This window comes from Quercus robur, chromosome 3 (genome assembly GCF_932294415.1).
Source record: "Quercus robur chromosome 3, dhQueRobu3.1, whole genome shotgun sequence".
Classification (NCBI taxonomy): domain Eukaryota; kingdom Viridiplantae; phylum Streptophyta; class Magnoliopsida; order Fagales; family Fagaceae; genus Quercus; species Quercus robur.
Window position 1 is genome coordinate 18,979,238 of NC_065536.1, and position 19,075 is coordinate 18,998,312.

The 19,075-nt window shown below is 35.7% G+C and overlaps 2 protein-coding genes across 4 annotated transcripts in view; both read left to right on the forward strand.

Moving 5' to 3' along the window:
• Window positions 1-7,579: 7,579 nt before the first annotated feature.
• Window positions 7,580-12,103, forward strand: LOC126717395 (replication protein A 70 kDa DNA-binding subunit D-like). 3 transcript variants are annotated; one of them, XM_050419086.1, is made up of 12 exons: window positions 7,580-8,287; window positions 8,739-8,794; window positions 9,450-9,601; window positions 9,851-10,124; window positions 10,244-10,340; window positions 10,428-10,552; window positions 10,648-10,796; window positions 10,875-11,032; window positions 11,119-11,239; window positions 11,391-11,561; window positions 11,650-11,738; window positions 11,994-12,103. In XM_050419086.1, the coding sequence occupies exons 1-12, from the start codon at window positions 7,806-7,808 to the stop codon at window positions 12,064-12,066; spliced, it is 1,947 nt and encodes a 648-aa protein (XP_050275043.1). In that variant the 5' UTR covers window positions 7,580-7,805; the 3' UTR covers window positions 12,067-12,103. The 3 variants fall into 3 exon arrangements, with proteins under 3 accessions (XP_050275043.1, XP_050275044.1, XP_050275045.1); XM_050419087.1 differs by lacking the exon at window positions 11,650-11,738; XM_050419088.1 differs by lacking the exon at window positions 8,739-8,794 and having other exon boundaries at window positions 8,153-8,287.
• A 4,773-nt stretch (window positions 12,104-16,876) lies between these two features.
• Window positions 16,877-19,075, forward strand: part of LOC126717402 (uncharacterized) — a 50,636-nt gene continuing 48,437 nt past the window's right edge. Inside the window, exon 1 of the mRNA XM_050419143.1 lies at window positions 16,877-16,906. The gene's annotated coding sequence lies outside the window, so the exon portion shown is untranslated. The remainder of the gene's footprint in view (window positions 16,907-19,075) is intronic.

A 19,075-nucleotide genomic window follows, 5' to 3' on the forward strand; every position in this document is an offset into this window, starting at 1 on the left:
ATTCTTTTTTTTTTTTTTACAACTTCATTTAAATATTCTTTCTTTAATATTTTTATTCATTTTTTAAAATTATTTCTCACTCTCCCTTTGTCTCTCTCTCCCACTGTCTCTCCATCTTTCTCAACCCACGGCACAACCCACACCCAAGGCTAGCCACTGCCAGCCACCATCGCAACCCAGCCTCACCCCAATACCAATAGCCACAAATATTAATTTTTATTCTCATCCTCATCTCTTTCACTACCAACAAACTCACTGCCATTGCCAACACCCACTGCCACCACCGGCCACAGTCACAGACACCACCACCAACAACAACCTCAACCCCCTACCACCAAAATAAAAAAAAAAAAAAAAAAGTTCATCCCTTCTTCAACTTTGTAGCAGACACCCACACACACAAATACAAACCATCAGATTCTAACTCCTTGGTCCTCCCATGGAAGACCCGATTTGACGGCACCATCAATTGCCGATCTAGACTCGATCTGACGGACACAAACACCACTTTCTCCCCATTGTCATCTTCTTCCACGGTGGGGCTTGATGTCCTCCTTCGCATTGTAAATCAAATCAAGACCCAACCACACCCAAGACCCGGCACTGTAAATCTTCTTCCATGCCGACATTAGGGTCTGCCTCAAGAATACCGACTCAACTAGGCCACACCCAAGACCCATGAACTCGAGATGCAAAGAGAAAAGCAAACGGGGAGGCGAGAGAGTGAAAGAGAGATGGGACGAAAAGCACGAGAGAGAGAGAGGGTGAAAAGGAAAGAAAGAAAAGAAAAGAAAAGAAAAAGCGGGCCCCACTTGAATAAAAAAAATAATATAAGTTTTACCATTGGTGAACAGTGTGGTCTCAAATTTGTGATTGCACTGTTCATCAATGCCAAATATTATAGCATTTAAAACACTTGATAAAGAGGGTTTTTTAGAGTTTGGTGTGTCAAATGCCAAATATTTGGCATTTCACACACTTGATGGGAATGCTCTTAAGAGTTGAAAAATGGGAACATATCTTTAAGAATACAATAGATCATATTTAATTTCACTCACCAAATAGAAATATAACCAATTTTGCAACAGAGTAAATCTTAAAATTCTCTCATCTTTACAATAGTACCACTAAAACATGAACAAAAAACCAAATACAAAATTATCTCTTCCACACGACAATATTTTTTATATTCATATATATTATTCAAATAACAAGCTAATTAAGAAAAATGAAACAACAAACAAAACTGTTAGGGTAAGGGCCCAAGATCATATATTGGGCTTTGGTCTTCATCTAGGACATTTACAAGTTCGAGGAGGGGTAAATAGTTATTGAGGGATTCCCAGTTAAAGTCTCATAAGCAGGGAATGAATGGAAAATGATCTAAGGAGAAATACCTCATCGGATACGACAAATGTAACTCAAGTGTGTACTCTAGCAGTTAAAGTGACCCTCCAAAAGGCTCTAGCGATAGGAATGTGCCTCATGAACATACGAGAAATAAGAAAATTCAAAATATCTAAGGAAAAGTTGCTACCACCGCATTAAATGCATTGCAGCTCCTTTTCTGGCCGCATTTATATGGAGAAGACCTTTGAATAGTACTGCTTTGGCTATCACAACTCACAGAAGGCTGAAAGGGGTATTTGATGGGACGGGCACTCAAGTAGAGACTCAGATGATCAACAAGTGTAGGATCAAGATGACCCAAAAAGAGCTATATAATGTGAGAGACCCTCCATGAGAAAGGGATCGAAAAATAGAGAGAAAAAATAGTATAGCAATCTAAATCATTTTGATATCCAAGAGTGATCATTATATACAGATTTAACCTCCTCAGACTGAAAGTTTATTGATATCAGCATCATTTATTTGTGTTTGATCGTCATGCAATTCAATACCAGTCGTTGCCCAACTCATTAGGACCTAGTTCTTTGACCCATTCTCTACAAATTCATTGTATTAGGCTCATTAGACCAAGAGTCCATACATTTTGGACTTGGGCCCCAAATTGTGACCCTACAAAAAAAATTAGAGATAGAATTACAATTTACAATAGCCAACTATATTGATAAAACTAAATTAAAATATATATATATATATATATATTTATATTTGTAGGGACTCGATTCGTAACGACCCCAAGATGATATTGGGCTCGTACGTAAAGGGCCCAAACAATATAATTTGTAAAGCGTGGGTTTGAAAGGCTAGGTTTTGGTCACCGGACAGTGGTTTGAGTGGCTCCGGTCAGTGAATCTCGTCCGAGGAGTTTGGGGAGCTTTGTGCTCTTATTATCCTCCTTTTTTCTAAGACTCCATGGTTTGGGAGACGGGTTATCCCCCCTCCTGTATTGCCTCTTTTTACTTTTTATACTGGCATTTACTCTTTCTCCAGCGTTCACGTGTAAGCTTAATTTTCTAGGGTTTAAGACTTGTCCTGTCAGCTCATACCTAGAGTGGTGGGGGTGGTTGCAAAAGCTGAAGAGCATGGTCCTGTCAGGTGCAGAATGCTTTATTACAGTACTGACAGCCTTTTACTTGGGCTGCTTCTGCACTGTGCTCGCCTTTCCTTTTAGGGGCACTATGGGATGCCAAGCACAAGGTCGTCCTCGGCCATTTCCTTAGGCCGTTCTGGACTTCCATGGTGCGTCCTCAGCAATATCTCTCCTCGGCCCAGGCCTTGGGCCTTAATACAAAATGACCGGGGTCATAAATTCTCTGACCCCACAATAGCCCCTCAAAATCCTGCTGTCCGACCTCTTAGTCGGAGAGGATGGTTTTGGTGATGCCAAGCCTTTATTACAGTCTGCTTAGGTCTGCCCTTCATTAATGTCAGTGTCTCTTCATCTGCCTAGGAAATGCACCAGGTTACGAGACATTCTTCTAGATTTACTCACGATGCGCTCTTGCCGTTTCAGTGTTCGAGGCACGTCTTTAATAAATTCCCTTTACGAGGCCACTCAAATTCGACGGTTATATACGGCGCTGGGGAGTTGAGTGGATATTATCTCATTTACAGCTCTTCTTGGAAATCTGTATGGATTAAATGCCACCAAACTTGCCTTCCATATAAGAAGCAAGGCAAGAGGTTACTTCCTTCACATAGAGACCCTTTAGTCTTTCTAAAGTCTTAAACTTCCAGCTTCGCTTAAAGTTTTTCTTATTAGCACAATCAAACCTTAGATTGTGATATGTCCGAGGTAAAAGCAGGGATAAAGAGACCACATCCTTTCCAGAAGCACCATGTCCCTCGGAAACTTAAGATGGCTCGGTTAGGGCAGGGTTGGCAGAGACTCAAGATATTTCTCATCTTCCTTCAGCCAAAATCCGAAGCAGGTGCTAATCGCATCAAGCTTTTGGTGCAACTGAGCTGGGGTTGCTCATTATCAGTACCATCCGCTCTCCTTTGAGCATAGCTAATATGGCACCAGCGTGTTAGGAGTCAGGGCTGATGCAGGGACTAAGTATCCCTGCTTCTTCCTCTCTTCTTTCACTGGTGCCTCCTTTTGCCTCCCCTTCTTCTTCTTTCCCATCACCAGATCCATCCTCATTCTTTTACTTCTTCCTCTTCTTCTCCTTTTCCATCAAAGGGGGTCACCCTCTCATACATGATCGCTACTGGAGCAGAGTTTAGAAAGAATTGGTGTTTCTATTTTTTTTTTTTTTTAATTCTTGCTTTTATAATTAGCTTCCTATATAAGCTTGTTTAAGCCCCTCATTGTACGCTTTACTACTCCTTTATATTAATAAAAGTTGACATTATTTTATTCTATGTATTCTTTCTTTTCTGCAATGGTTATGTCGTGAATAGATGTGCTATCATATGACTTCTTTTTATTTTTATATTCTGAATGATACTTAGGGCTGAAACCCCTGTTAAGAAAAAGATATTATTCTGCGCTTATTGAAACTATCCGGCACAATAATGCCGACCTGAAAAAACGATATCTAGGGCAGAAACCCTTATTAAGAAAAAGATATTATTCTGAGCTTATTGAAATTATCCGGCACAATAATGCCGACCTGAAAAAACGATATCTAGGGCAGAAACCCTTATTAAGAAAAAGATATTATTCTGAGCTTATTGAAACTATCCGGCACAATAATGCCGACCTGAAAAAACAATATCTAGGGCAAAAACCCTTATTAAGAAAAATATATTATTCTGAGCTTATTGAAACTATTCGGCACAATAATGCCGACCTGAAAAAACGATATCTAGGGCAGAAACCCTTATTAAGAAAAATATATTATTCTGAGCTTATTGAAACTATCCAGCATAATAATGCCGACCTGAAAAAGGGTTGCATACCCCAAACTAACCGAGATGATGGCTGAATGCTCGATGCTGTGCAGGAGGTAATCATCCGAGGATGGGTAACCCAAAATAAACTGCCCATGCGGGTCGCCAAGTACTAGGGTGCTTCGCCACCTTCCTAATGACCTTCATAGCCTTAGTCTTTTTTGGCATCTGGTCCGAGGACCGAGGTACGATCGTACCGAACTTAAACGCTCATTTTCACCAGTTCCCTTAGAACTGAGAATCTGAGGACAGGTCGGGATCTTCACTTCGTCTAGGACTTTACTAGACTTTTAGCGAATAATCTTCCCATAGGTCTGAGCAATCTATAATTCCCCTTAAACGGTAGGACCACGCAATACCTTGGTTCTGCCCAAAACTTAGCTTTTTTAAGTAGTTGGTTTCCCCATAGGTTTGAGTCCGAGGACCATGCAATACCTTGGTTCTGTCCAAAACTTATTAAGTAGTTGGTTTCCCCATAGGTTTGAGTCCGAGGACCATGCAATACCTTGGTTTTGTTCAAAACTTAGTTTTTTAAGTAGTTGGTTTCCCCATAGGTTTGAGTCCGAGGACCATGCAATACCTTGGTTCTGTCCAAAACTTAGTTTTTTAAGTAGTTGGTTGGTTTTCCCATAGGTTTGAGTCCGAGGACCATGCAATACCTTGGTTCTTTCTAAAACTTAGTTTTTTAAGTAGTTGGTTTCCCCATAGGTTTGAGTCTGAGGACCATGCAATACCTTGGTTCTGTCCAAAACTTAGCTTTTTTAAGTAGTTGGTTTCCCCATAGGTTTAAGTCTGAGGACCATGCAATACATTCGTTCTGTCCAAAACTTAGCTTTTTAAGTAGTTGGTTTCCCCATAGGTTTGAGTCCGAGGACCATGCAATACCTTGGTTCTGTCCAAAACTTAGTTTTTTAAGTAGTTGGTTTCCCCATAGGTTTGAGTCTGAGGACCATGCAATACCTTAGTTCTGTCCAAAACTTAGTTTTTTAAGTAGTTGGTTTCCCCATAGGTTTGAGTCCGAGGACCATGCAATACCTTGGTTCTGTCCAAAACTTAGTTTTTTAAGTATGGGGGGGTTAGCCCCTTGGGAGATTAGCCCCTCAGTCAAGGTGTGAGATGTTGATCTGCCGTTGAAAGCCCCTAGAACCATCGCGTTACTAACGTTTCGAAACGTAGCCCTTAGTGGAACTTTACGTTAGGACACGACAGCGGGCTGCTGGAAGTGATGGGAGGACTTCTCGTTCCAACGCCTGGGTCAATGCACAAGCCTTTCCCACAGACGGTGCCAATTATAGGGACTCGATTCGTAACGACCCCAAAATGATATTGGGCTCGTACGTAAATGACCCAAACAATATAATTTGTAGAGTGTGGGTTTGAAATGCTAGGCTTTGATCACCGGACAGTGGTTTGGGCGGCTTCGGTTAGTGAATCTTGTCCGAGGAGTTTGGGGAGCTTTGTGCTCTTATTATCCTCCTTTTTTCAAGGACTCCATGGTTTGGGAGACGGGTTGCCCCCCCCTCCTGTATTGCCTCTTTTTACTTTTTATATTGGCATTTACCCTCTCTCCAACGTCCACGTGTAAGCTCAATTTTCTAGGGTTTAAGACTTGTCCTATCAGCCCATACCTAGAGTGGTTGGGTGTGGTTGTAAAAGCTGAAGAGCATGGTCCTGTCAGGTGCAGAATGCTTTATTGTAGTACTGGCAGCCTTTTACTTGGGCTACTTCTGCACTGTGCTCGCCCTTCCTTTTAGGGGCACTATGGGATGCCGAGTACAAGGTCATCTTCGGCCATTTCCTTAGGTCGTTCTGGACTTCCATGGTGCGTCCTCGGCAATATCTCTCCTCGGCCCAGGCCTTAGGCCTTAATACAAAATGGGTCGGGGTCATAAATTCTCTGACCCCACAATATTTATATAATTAGACATTTTCTCTACGTTCCATCGTAAGCTGTGAAAAATAGGAGAATAGATGGATTAAATAAAGTAGAAGGAGTTTCTCAAAAAAAAAAAAAAAAAAAAAAAAAGTAGAAGGAAGCAAAAGAAATATTATGGAAACTACCAAAAATAAAAATACACCATCACCACATTCACAATAATATGGAGGAAAATAAAAATAAATTAATTTAAACCATGAAATTATATTTGATTAAACAAAAGATACCTATAACATGCATTAACATGCTTGAAGGTACGGTGGATGGTTCACCCTAAATAATGTGAAAATTTTGCACATTATTGCCCAATTCTTTTAATAATACCTACCCAAAAAAAATCCAAGCTTAATCCTGTTATATATGTCAGTTCTTATAATACGTGATGATTGAAGACAAATGAATTTGAAGTAATGACTCAATCCATGAGAACATAATTCCATTTGATTGGCGAGAACCCTCAAGTGTTTTGTAACGAATTGATAACAGAAGACTTTTCAATGATGGCCTAGAAGCTGTCAATTACGAGTCAAACATGACTGAGGACAAGTGCACCACTGTGTTTGGTTTAGAGAATGAAAAATTTGGAACTCATCTGTAAGTTCACTATTTGATTCTTCATCTGGTCTAATTTCCAAAATTGCTTCCTCTTCCACACTGCTCCCATTATTCAAACGATGCATTAACAAAAATATTTTAAGCTCTTTGTCGATAACCAACAAAATAATATGCAAGTCTTTTTATTTCTCGTGGCATATGATTTTTTAAACTGACAAAGATCAATATATAAGGGGTCATACTTGTAGGTTGTGTAGCTTAGGATTATTGGATGATTCGAGCCTAACTTGTATCATGGTTTTCATTATCTCTTTCCTTTTATCTTTCCCCCATGCATATTGTTTGAGTTGTCATTTTCTTCTTGGCAAAATATGTATATCAATTTATTAGCAGTTAATACCAGTTTCGAAAATTCATCACATGCTAAGGTCCAGAGTCCAGAACATCGTTTCACTTGTCCAACCTCTCTTGGCGTTGCTCCTCTTGAAGTTAAAGGAAGAAAGTCATATTCAATTATTCATCATGATCCAAACCCAAATGGGCCCATGGGCCATTTTCGCATGGCATGGCCGGCCAATATTCCACCATTACAAAATCTCAGAAACCACGTCATCGATTCGCACTAATCCCTCAAAATAAAGCATCTGCCGTCGATGACACAACAAATCAACGGCCACGATCCTTCTCTTCCGCGCCACTGCCACATACACTTCTCATCAGAAATAAAAATCAAAACCCCAGTAACGAATCACAGCCGTCCATAGCCCTTACGAAATCAACGTCCACGATCGTCCTCCTCTCCCTCCCAAACTTTCAGTTTCAATCCCCTGGTATAAATCCACTTCCGCTCCCTCCAAATGCGATTGCAAATTCAAAGAAAGAAGAAAAAGACTAAAGCACGAAGGAGAGAGAAAAAGAAAAAGTTGTATCAGAAGATACTCCCATTCCTATTTCCACTTTCCTTTGTCTGATTTCTATCACATATTTCTTTCTCTCTTCTCTTATCACTATGGCTTCTCTGAGAAGCTCTTCTTCCTCTTTCACCCAACACTGCAAATATGATGTGTTCTTGAGTTTCAGAGGAGAAGATACTCGCAGTGTTTTTATTAGCAATTTGAATGGATTTTTGTGTGATAAAGGAATTAACACTTTTATGGATGATAAAAAGCTTCCAATAGGAGAAGAAATTCCTGCAGAACTTCTAAAAGCCATTGAAAGTTCAAGAATTTCTATAGTTGTATTTTCCAAAAACTACGCATCTTCTACAGGGTGTTTGGATGAGCTTGTCAAAATCCTTAAGTGTAAGAAGAAGGGTCAATTTGTGCTACCAATTTTTTATAAGATAAATCCATCAGTAGTGCGTAAGCAAAAGAGAAAGTTTGGTAAAGCATTGGTAAAGCATGAACAAGAATTCGACATGAACAAGGTGCAAATATGGAGGGTAGCTCTAGAAAAAGCTGGCAAGTTACGCGGCAGGCTTTACAAAAAAGGGTATGTATTTAATGACCACTTTGTTATCTCCGATTAATTTTACAGTTAAGCAACAACTCCCAAGAGCTTTATTGTTTTTTTTTTTTTGAAATTATCAAACTTTTGTACTTTGATCATATCTGTTATGAGGGAGCTAGTTAGGCTATAAGGGGTCAACATTAGAAAGAGAAGAATATATGATCAATAATCTAATCAATTACTTAGAAGTTCCTCTCACATAATCTTTATAAAATTGATTTCCTAGTTGGACAGAAAAAAAAAAAAAAAAAAAAAAAAAAAAAAAAAACAGGGCTTCAAAGTAATAGTTCTTAGGTCTATGACTATGAGTTACATACCATTTACTTTTATTAACAATACATATCAGTCATAGTACACAAGCTAAACAATCTGAATTTCGTTCATGTTCATATTTTTTTTTTCTAACATGTTTTTAATGATTTGTAATTGGCAGCTATCCTCAATATCAATTTATCCAAGAAATTTTTGAAGACATATCTCCATTTGTTGGTAAGACAACAATCGCCAAAACTAATTTTGACTTAAATACATATTGTTTTGAATGAAATAGTTTTCTAGTAGACGTTAGAGAAAAATCAAGAACAAATTGAAAAAAATGCTACCTAACACGCTAGGTATATATTTAGATCCCACATACCCAATTTTATGGCTTATTCACTGATAGCCTAAACTAAAAATTAATGTCCAATATAAGTAATTAGCCAATTTCACATTGCATGCTTATTCAAGTAGCAACTAAAACAAGTAAAGCAATATGAAAAATGGAATAAAGAGAAGCAAACCACGTGAAAACACCAAATGTGTGAAGTGAAAAACCCAGAGTCTTATGGTAAAAACCTCTCCACGACACCACTGTTGGACCTCCACTAGTGAATAGTTGCAGTACAAGTTTGCATTAGACCCTTCAAGCCTAAGCAGCTAAGCTACCATAATCCTCAAGCCCTTCAAGCTCCAACTCATTGCATTAGCAAATGATACTTGCCCTATATATTAAGCACTTACACATTGGGTTTCATTTGCATCAAACACAATTAATTGTTTATGTCTCTTAATCAGTATTAGTATCAAACTCCCTTCCCTTTTCAATCTATTTTTCTATTTTCTTTGACATAGTTTATTAAATCAGCCTATGCCTTCAATATAGGTAAGATGAAAGGTGATTATAGCTTACTTCATGAGCTCAATGGTAACAAAAAGAATTGGAAGATTAAGGCTCGAGTCACACGACTATGGGATGTCTACAATCTCAAGAACAAAGATTTTATGAGCTTGGATATGGTCTTGCTAGATGAACAGGTCAGATGCACATACAACCATACATCAACTCTAAACTAGACAACTTTTTGTTTTTCTACAATCTCAAGAACAACGATTTTCTGAGCCTGGATATGGTCTTGCTCAATGAACAGGTCAAATGCTCATACAACCATACATCAACTATAAACTAGACAACTTAAAAAAAAAAAAAATGTAAAATTGCTTTTTTTTAATCTATTTAAAAAAAATAATAATAATGTTTGATTGTTTAATTCATGATTGTATAAGGGCAATCACATACATGCAAGGATCAAGGATGCATTTGTTCATCAATTCAGGGAATCATTACAAGCAGGCAACATCTATTACATAAAGAATTTTGGTGTTATTCCTTACCAGATTGATTACAAAATAGTCACCAATGAACATATGATCAAGTTCTATGCAACAACAATAGTTAAACCAGCAGAGTCAGACCATCCTTCAATCCCAAAATATAAATTTGAATGTGTCCTATTTGAACATTTGAGTGGTCGGTGTGACAAAAAGGTCCACTTAACAGGTATTGATGCTTATAAATTTTGTTATATTAACTCTATATTCATATAATTGAAAGGTTTGATTAAAGGAAAAAAATAAAGTTGTATGTCCTTGATGTATTTGATCATGTAAATTATGTAGATGTTATTGGAAAAGTGTCAACCATTTCCCCTGTGTATGAGAAAGACAAAGATGGAAAGCCATTGAAGAGAAGGATCATTAAGATTGAAGACAAAAGGTTCGTTCAACTCAAATGATTTTTTAATCCTAATAATAGGAAATTTATCAAATAATGAAAAAAGGCTTAAAATAACCCAAAATGCAGGAAACTTAAAATTCAGATTACATTGTGGGGAGACCTTGCAGAAAGTATCACAGAAGATGTATGCCTGGATAGATCAAAATCAACTATTTTGATAATTACTTCAACAACTGTGAAATCATTCAAGAGTAAGAATATATATGTCATAATTTAGTTCGTTATGCTATTTGTAAGGTTCAGTTAAATGCTATGCTGACTATTAACTTTTCTTGTATGTAATAAGACCAACTTTCGTTGTCCTCCACATCTGCAACAAAGGTTATCAACTTGGATAATCAGAAGGATTACATCCGCTGGGATTTTGAAGAAGTGGTAAGAGATAAGAGGACAATACAGGAAATTATAAAATTTCTTGAGCAATCAAAATCCCAGGTAAGTTAAAAATCTAAATAAGTATTTGATTAATGACAAAGTTACATGTATTATATACTAATAAAAAAATTACTGTAGGAAGCGATTTTCTATTGTATGGCTGTTGTGAAAAAAGTAAATGCTGAAAATGGATGGTATTATATTTCATGCACTGATTGTCCTAAAAAGGCTAAAACAATTGGATCTACATTTTGGTGTGAAAGGTGCAAGAAAGAATTTTCTTCTCCAACAATAAGGTTAGTTCTAGTTTATGAAAAAGATTAAAATATATTACATATAAAATATATATTGTAGAAACTTACACATTTACCAAAAACTTCAGGTACAGATTAGAATTACATGTCAAGGATGAAAGTGGCAGCTCAATATTTGTGGTATTGGACAAGGAAGCAGAGAAAATTGTTCGTATTCCTGCTACACAAGTCTATACTACAGAAATAAAGGTATAATATTTATAGCTTTGTAACACTTCTTGAGGTTATGAACTTATCATGATTTTTAAGATTTCCATATATCTTTCGAATATTTGGTATAACAAATGAATCTTTTGTGTGTGTGTGTGTGTCTATATATATATAAACCCCCATATGACAGGATGAGGATGATGATGAGGATGTTGTTCCAAAGCCAATAAAGAATTTACTTGGAAAAACATACATGTTCCAGATAGAAATCAATCCAAACAACATTTTCCCTACAAAACAAAATTTCACAGCCATTCACGTGTTTGAAGATCATGTGTATAAGCAGTTGCAACATGAACAGGTATACTGTGTCAATAACAACTATTAATTATTGGATTTGTTTATAAGGTTATCCATGTAAATTATCATAACTACATATATTCATGTAGGAGAAAAATCAGATTCTTCCCCTGAAACGAGCCATTGATGTGGATGTTGAGATTGAAAGAGAAGTTCCTAAAGCTAAAAGAAATGGAAAGTTAGTATAATTGAAAATTTTTTAAACACATTTTTTGAAAAAAAAAAAAAAAAACCTAATATGATGCGAATTTGAATTTCCTGACCATCCACATCTTTTAGAGCTATGGTGGTAGTTGATATTGTGGGAGCAGCTTTCCGTACTAATAAGAAATGGACGTTCATGATAGCATAATATCCTCATGTAACTCTATGATCATCTTAACCTGAAAGTGTTAGTTACATATAAAATCTAATGTTGTATGTTACAATGCAGGTTGATTGAGTCAGAGGCAAGTGCTAATGAAGAAGAGGATGTTGATGAGAAAAACGAAGAAAAAGAAAAATGATGTAGAGAAAGAAGAATCTAATTTGGATGAAAGAAACGTTACATTTTTTTTTTTGGGAACCCGAAACAATAGAAACTTTTATTTTAAATTTTGATCTAAACCAAGTATACAAAGTAAGGCTAGACCGAATCATCTAGCACTGGGGGGGACATCAGCGAAACATGCTGTGATGTCCCAGATGAAAACCGATATACATACTATCATGCAAGTGAGTCCCAGATCCCACACTAGTTACCAGACCCAGCTATACCCGTTGCGCAGCGTTTAAGCCTTGATATTCCTCAAGCAATCCTGTTGCACTTTCAAAAATCACCTTCGGATGTAGCTGGACTGAGCAAGTGACCTGTAGAAAAGTTCCTTGACCCTCATACCACAAATGCTTTCTTCTACAAGATTCCAATTCTGTAGGGCTGAGCAGAGAGACCAATTATTTTTGACTTCCTCAGTTGGTGGGGTTACATCATACATGAACACTGTGCAACCTTAGAGCATTCCCATCAGCTCTTTTATAAAAAATGTCATTTTAACATATCAAAAACTTATTTTATCATTTTAACACATCATTTTATAACATGTCATTTATCTAATGTTTTATACTTCAATTCTATACATTAAAATAATATTTATTACATATTAAAATAATATATTAATTACTCCCTATCATCCTTATCCTTATCGCCAACGATAATGGCACAACCACCATTGCCGCAATAACACCGACAACCACCACCGGCACAAACCCACATCCACCAACGCCACCTCAATTAAAAAAAAAAAAAAAAACACAACCAGAGAGATCGGCACGGCAAAAAACACAACCAAATTAAACAAACCCACATCCCAAATCAAACAAATCCAAAAGCAAAACCCACTACTGCAGGTCGATTAAGAGAAATCTGATGGTGGGAGGTTCCGATGACGTGGTGGATGGCACGACAAGTTCGGTGCATGGTGATTAGGCCATGGGTTGTTGTGGATGTGGTGGGTCGGGTTTGTGTGGCTGTGTTGGTGGACGGCGATCTGAGAGTGTAGATCGGGTTCGTGTGGCGTGGCGTGGCGTGGCTTGATGCTCCGGCTTGGGTTTCGTCGGAGAGGGAGACAGTGATGTGGAGTAGAGAGAGAGAGAGAGAGCAAAGAAATGAAGTGAGAGAGAGAGCAGATACATTTAGGTGAAGGAATGAGGAGACAGAGGGAAGAAAGAGGAGATAAGGAGATAGAGGCAGTGGCCCTAGCGAGAATAAAAAAGTAATATAAATTATGGTAAAGGTAAACAGTACGTTCTCAAATTTGAGAACGTACTGTGGCATGTTCCAAAAAAATGGCACATATAGAACACTTGATGAAGCTCATATTTTGGAGTTTGATGTGCCAAATGCCAAATATTATAGCATTTAGCACATTTAGCACACCTAGCAAAAAGCAAGGCAAAAAACTCTTTAATCATTTCTTCTTCATTTGTTTTTCAACATGCAAGGAAGTAATATGTTTTTACCATTTCTTTGTTTTTTTAATGAATAGTTTTACTTTTATAATTTCTTTTGAATAAATAGTTGTGCAATGCAAATGGCTCATACTTCACCCTTATCCAAAATATATGTCAAGTCTCATTAAAGAGAGGTAGGCTTCCACCCTGAAGACATAGAGGCTGAACGAAGGATGGTGCTAACATGTATGTTTACCAAAAAAAAAAAAAAAAAAAACTTGATATAAGATAAACATATTTAAGTATAAGGATATTCTTGTATAAATTCATATGACTGGATATAAATGATTCAAAGATTATATCTGATGCCCTCATGGGTTTATCTATTTCAAACATCTTAGAAGGGGTGGGGTAGAAACTCCAAACCTTTCAGTAGTAAGCTAGAGTCCCTCATGTGTAACAATAAGAGAATAGATCAGCACATATTTTAGTAAAATATGTTAAAGAAGTAGAAAATTCTGATAGTTTTGTAACTTGGATAGAAGAAAATCTACCGTTGATTGAGTCGACTTATTACTCATCATGTACTAAATTTATCTTCTTCTAAATAAAGTTACAATCTTCTCTGGGGAAAAAAAAAAAAAAAAACAAAAAACAAACAAAGAGCAAAAATTAATGAAAGAAATAGCCATTTGATTTTCTACAAAATTCAATTTTTTTCTGGTGTAATTTTTTTTTAAAAGTTGTTTTAGAAAAACATGTTAAGGTATAAATGTGAATGTACAAGTAAAATATAATAAATACACAAAGAAATTAGTCATTTGATTTGCTGCTAAATTCAATTTATTTTAATTGTAAAAAATTTTAAAAAATTGTTTTAACAAATAAAAGTGTGAAGTTTTAGAGGTTAGTGGACGAGTATGTGCAACTGATAAACTAAACAATTTGATTCGAGATGAGAGTAGTTATGTGGTTACTCTAGGCCGAGCTTGACTGCATTTGCTTCATTGCAATTTTATTTTTGGATAAGTAATGAAATTTATTATTAAGATAGATTAATTCACGCCCAATATTTGATTCTCTCAAGACTGTACCATAAGAAGAACGTAAAGTAAACACTAATTTTGTGATTGGAGCAGGCCACCTGATCTTTGGGTAAACCTTAATTCTGCCTTAGTGGAAATATGTTGTGCAATAAAGAGCCCAAAACCAGTCAAAATGGGCCCCAAAAGAGCCTCACAAAAAAAGGCTCTGTTATCTAATACTATCACAGGCCCAGTCCTTTGTATTTTATGGAAGATCCAGTTGAGCGTTTTATACCTTTGTGAGGTACGGCAGAAAGAAACTAGTAGGTGCTCAATTTTCTCATTTTTCGGTTTAGTATTCTTCCTTATAGCAGTAATTGCAAAGAAATTGGGCTTAAAATTGAATTGCAAAGAAAGACATTTGGGTGTTTCTATGGTTTGCCTAATTATGCATTTGTGGTGCAATTTTACGTAGTGTAAACCCTGTAGGATAATAAGTGATAAACAAATAAAATCTTGGTTTTTGATACTCAATTTTCTAGAATCATTTTCTTGTTTATGGGACACGTCGCTGGCTTGTTACTGTGTCAGCATATGAATGAACTCTCGGTTTTGTAGTTTAGTACTTTTCCTTTCTTGTTTACTCCTCTATCCATCTACTATGAAGCAATGGCAGTTTGGAAACTGGTATAAAATTTGAATGGTGTGATTGCGTGGGCTTTGTTAATGGATTTTCAATCCATATTATATGGGTTCTTAGTATGAAGTTTTTGATGAAGAATGATTCTAAGTAGATGATTTACCACGTGATAGCATTGTATTGTTATAACCAAATACAAACACTGACGGACTTTTTTTGCACGAACTTTTTGTTGTTGCTTTATGCCACTGTTGTCAAATTTAATCAAATTAAAAATATAATGAATAGAGAAAATTTGTGCTGTACAAACACTTTTTTGGAGATGCTATGTGAGGTTGATGTGTGTGATGTGGAGGAATTGGTGTTTGGCAGTGGCCAGAATAGTAAGAAGTTACGGTTGCCGCTCAGAGTACATGTTATTGCATAATTATGCTGTGGAAACAATGTACTGCATGAGGTGGCTATATACACCAGCACAACTTCAATGTCATATATAGGGGTTGATTTTGTTGATAGAAATGTATAGGGGTTGATTAATATTGCTATTCCTATATGTTGTGGTAATTAAATCCTAGACTATAGTATGGTGGGTGCACATGGTCAGTATTGTTATATTGTAAGGTATTTTGTTAATTGGTTGAGTGTTATACCTTAATGAGGTAGGGAAACCAAATGTTATGGGATTTGAAAACTCCTTCACTGAGCTATTTCAGTTAATATTTTTCTGTATAGTTTTGCTGTGCCAATTGGTTTTATTATGACATATTTTTCCTTTTATTCTGCTTTGAATAGTTTGAAAATTGGGGAAATAGGCGTGGAATTTCAAGGTGAGAGCTAGTGTAATACTTCTGTTAAAGCCGTATAAGTAGATAAAAAGTTGAAGATATTATTATTCGGCTTAAAATTGAATTTTGAAGAAAAACCTTTGGGTGTCTCTATATTTTGCCTAATATGCATTTGTGGTGCAGTTTATTTTAGTGTAGCCAAGTAATCTGTAGGATAATGAATTATAAACAAATAAAGATCTTGATTTTGGGTGCTTAATATTCTATAATCATTACTTTTTATAATATATGCCATAGGCAACTTAGACATGATGAGAAGCATGTCTTATTTTGCAATTGATTCAGTAATTTATCTTTTCTTTGTTGCAATGATGTCTAATTTTTTCATCATATGGTAAATTTTATATTCCCTTTTAGTATATACTTGTAATTTATTGTACATTGAATTTATACATTACAAGGTTTTTGCATTTTTTTTTTTTTTTTTTTTTTTTTTTTGTGGGTGGGAAATGGGGTATTGGCCTAATTTATTTTCATATGTAATTGGTTGCATTGAATACCTTTTGCAGATTCTACCCATGATTCTATTCAGTTTACTGAATGTCCTCCTTGTTATTGCCCTCCAGCCTTATCAATAGCTAATTTTCTTGGGATGATATCATGATAATTACTTGAACAAAGCCTTCTCAAGTAAAGCTAGATTAGTGGATTATTTTCTCCAAATACTTAAGTAGATGCCTTTTCTACTGACAAGTTATTAACATGGGTTAGCTCAACATATTTACGTTGTCCAATTGGTTGACTTCTTGTTTAAAATTGTTTCCCTACCTATGTGTGTCTTGTGTGCCATTTATATATATATGTTGTTGCAGATTCTTATTCAGAGTTGCATCCTTGACACACAGGCAATATGTACTAATCATATGACAAAAATAGGATTGCAATGGCATTGTTACCTACCCCATCTGTAAGTTTACATGGGTAATTATGTAACATTTAACTATTTTAATTATAGTTCCAATTTCCAAATGCTCAGATTCTAGATAATTAGGATTTTCTAGTGAACTATACTTGGCATGTTGTTGGAGGATTGTTGATGTCATTAAGGGGTTAATGCAAATGTTCTTATCAACGTGTCTCAATCCACATTATATCCTACTTGTTGCTAATTGAAAGGACAAAGTGTTTCACTTTTGGATTCTATACCGTCGATGGTACATTAGGCTGGGACATAGTTTGCATTTATTACTACAATAGATGTAGCTACACCCATAGAGAACTAACTCATGCCATAAATGCTCTATAGTAGTCATATAGATAAAGTAATTGCAACAAGTGATTTATGGTTAAGTCAAGATTTTTACATCCTTCCCATGTTTGTATGAGGTTCAACACACTTGAATACTCAATGATACCATATGTTGATAAATTACATTTTCCTTCTCCTTATCATTTTTTATTGGGTTTTACAATTCATATCCTTATTAAGAGTTGTCAACTTTCCATATTTCAAATATAGAAATATAAGATCAAATTTCTATTTGAACTTATCTCCATAAACCTAGGCAACAAGAAAAGTTTGAGTGTTATAGGTAGGTTATTGTACTCTTTTTTTTGTCAAGTAGCCGCTACACGGAAAAGGAGGTAAAGAGTTGATACAAATGACTCCTGCATATTTTCTAATTGACTTTTGTAAAATCTTGAGTGCATCAATGTTAAAGTTGATGGTGTAGGTGTGCATATATATACTAATACAAGTTTGGGTTAAAGTTGATGGTGTAGGTGTGCATATATATACTAATACAAGTTTGGGCATGTACGGAAGTCATTGATATTGGTTTGCGTGAAACATTTGCAACATGAAGATGCCAAGAATTGGAAGCTCATATCCATGGATACACTTCCAATACAAGAAAAATACATTTAAGGTGCATAATCTGCTTAATTTAGTTACTTTTATCGATATATCTGCGTGACCAATCCTAAAATGTTTATGTATTATTTTTTTGGGCTGAGGTTATTGGGGTATCTTTATGATAATATATATTTTGTTTCTCTTATTATGTGCAACGTTGTTCCTGCCTTCCAAATTGAAAGTAATCTAAATCTCCCTTGTTGTGTAAATTTCATTAGGGTTAAATTAGATCTGAATTGTATCTTAATATTCCATAGGTGCTTGCAGCTTTTACATGTTTTGATCTCTTTATGTTATTAGAACTTGACACTATGGTTGATCTCTTTGTTCAAAATTATTCGTGATCAAAATGCCTTTTTAAAATTTTTTTTTTAAAAAAATTATATCTGTTTTTTGATGATTAGAATTTAGTTTGAAAAACTTGGAGTTCTCTATAAAAAATTTTATTTCTCTTTTGTTGAATACTTTTATGATACATGGGTTTTATTCTTTAGGTGGAGAAATATATTTCAAATCTGAATAAATGGTTGATTTTTTTTTTACTATTATTTTTTTTAATCTTGATGTGAAATTTGACTTGTTTATCTATGAAGATGCAGTTTGAGATATGGGTTTCTATCCTATTGGATTAGTCTAAGGAACATTGGGAAAGATTTGAGAAAGACCCAAGTTAAATATGTGACTACAAAATTTTTCAGTAATATGCAAAGATTTTGGAGTTTAAAATGAGACACAAAGATTGTAAATTTTGAAAATGAGATATAGATTGAAGACAGTTCTCTTTTCTAGTGCTCATTTCTGTCCAAAAATGGGTTGGATAAAAAAAGGTTATCTGAATAAGTCATTTTACTACCAACCTAGGTGGTCATTTCTTAGGTTATTAGAAGCTTGGATGCATTAAGAAACTTACTTGATTTTAGGAAATAAGAAATCATTTTTGGGGTATGAATGTAGGTTATTTGATCTCTCTCTCTCTCTCTCACATGATTCAATACTCATAGATGGTCTTTTCTTTTTCTTGGCCATTTAATATTATGTTGGCTTATTGTTTTATTCTTTGACCTACATGATATACCATCTCCTAGCCTTTCCACTTTAACATCTAGTCTAGGTTTAACTTTGATTAAATGATACAATAATATGGTGTTTGATATGGCTAGAGTGGCAAGATGTTTTGCAGAGCGTTCATTAATCATGGAGACCATGATTCTATAGTCAAAT

Excerpts from the sequence above, each read along its gene's own strand:
- LOC126717395 (XM_050419086.1), top strand. The coding sequence starts at position 7,806 with ATGGCTTCTCTGAGAAGCTCTTCTTCCTCTTTCACCCAACACTGCAAA. Across the intron at positions 8,288-8,738 it reads GGCAGGCTTTACAAAAAAGG|CTATCCTCAATATCAATTTA; the intron begins GTATGTATTTAA and ends TGTAATTGGCAG. Across the intron at positions 10,553-10,647 it reads AACTGTGAAATCATTCAAGA|ACCAACTTTCGTTGTCCTCC; the intron begins GTAAGAATATAT and ends GTATGTAATAAG.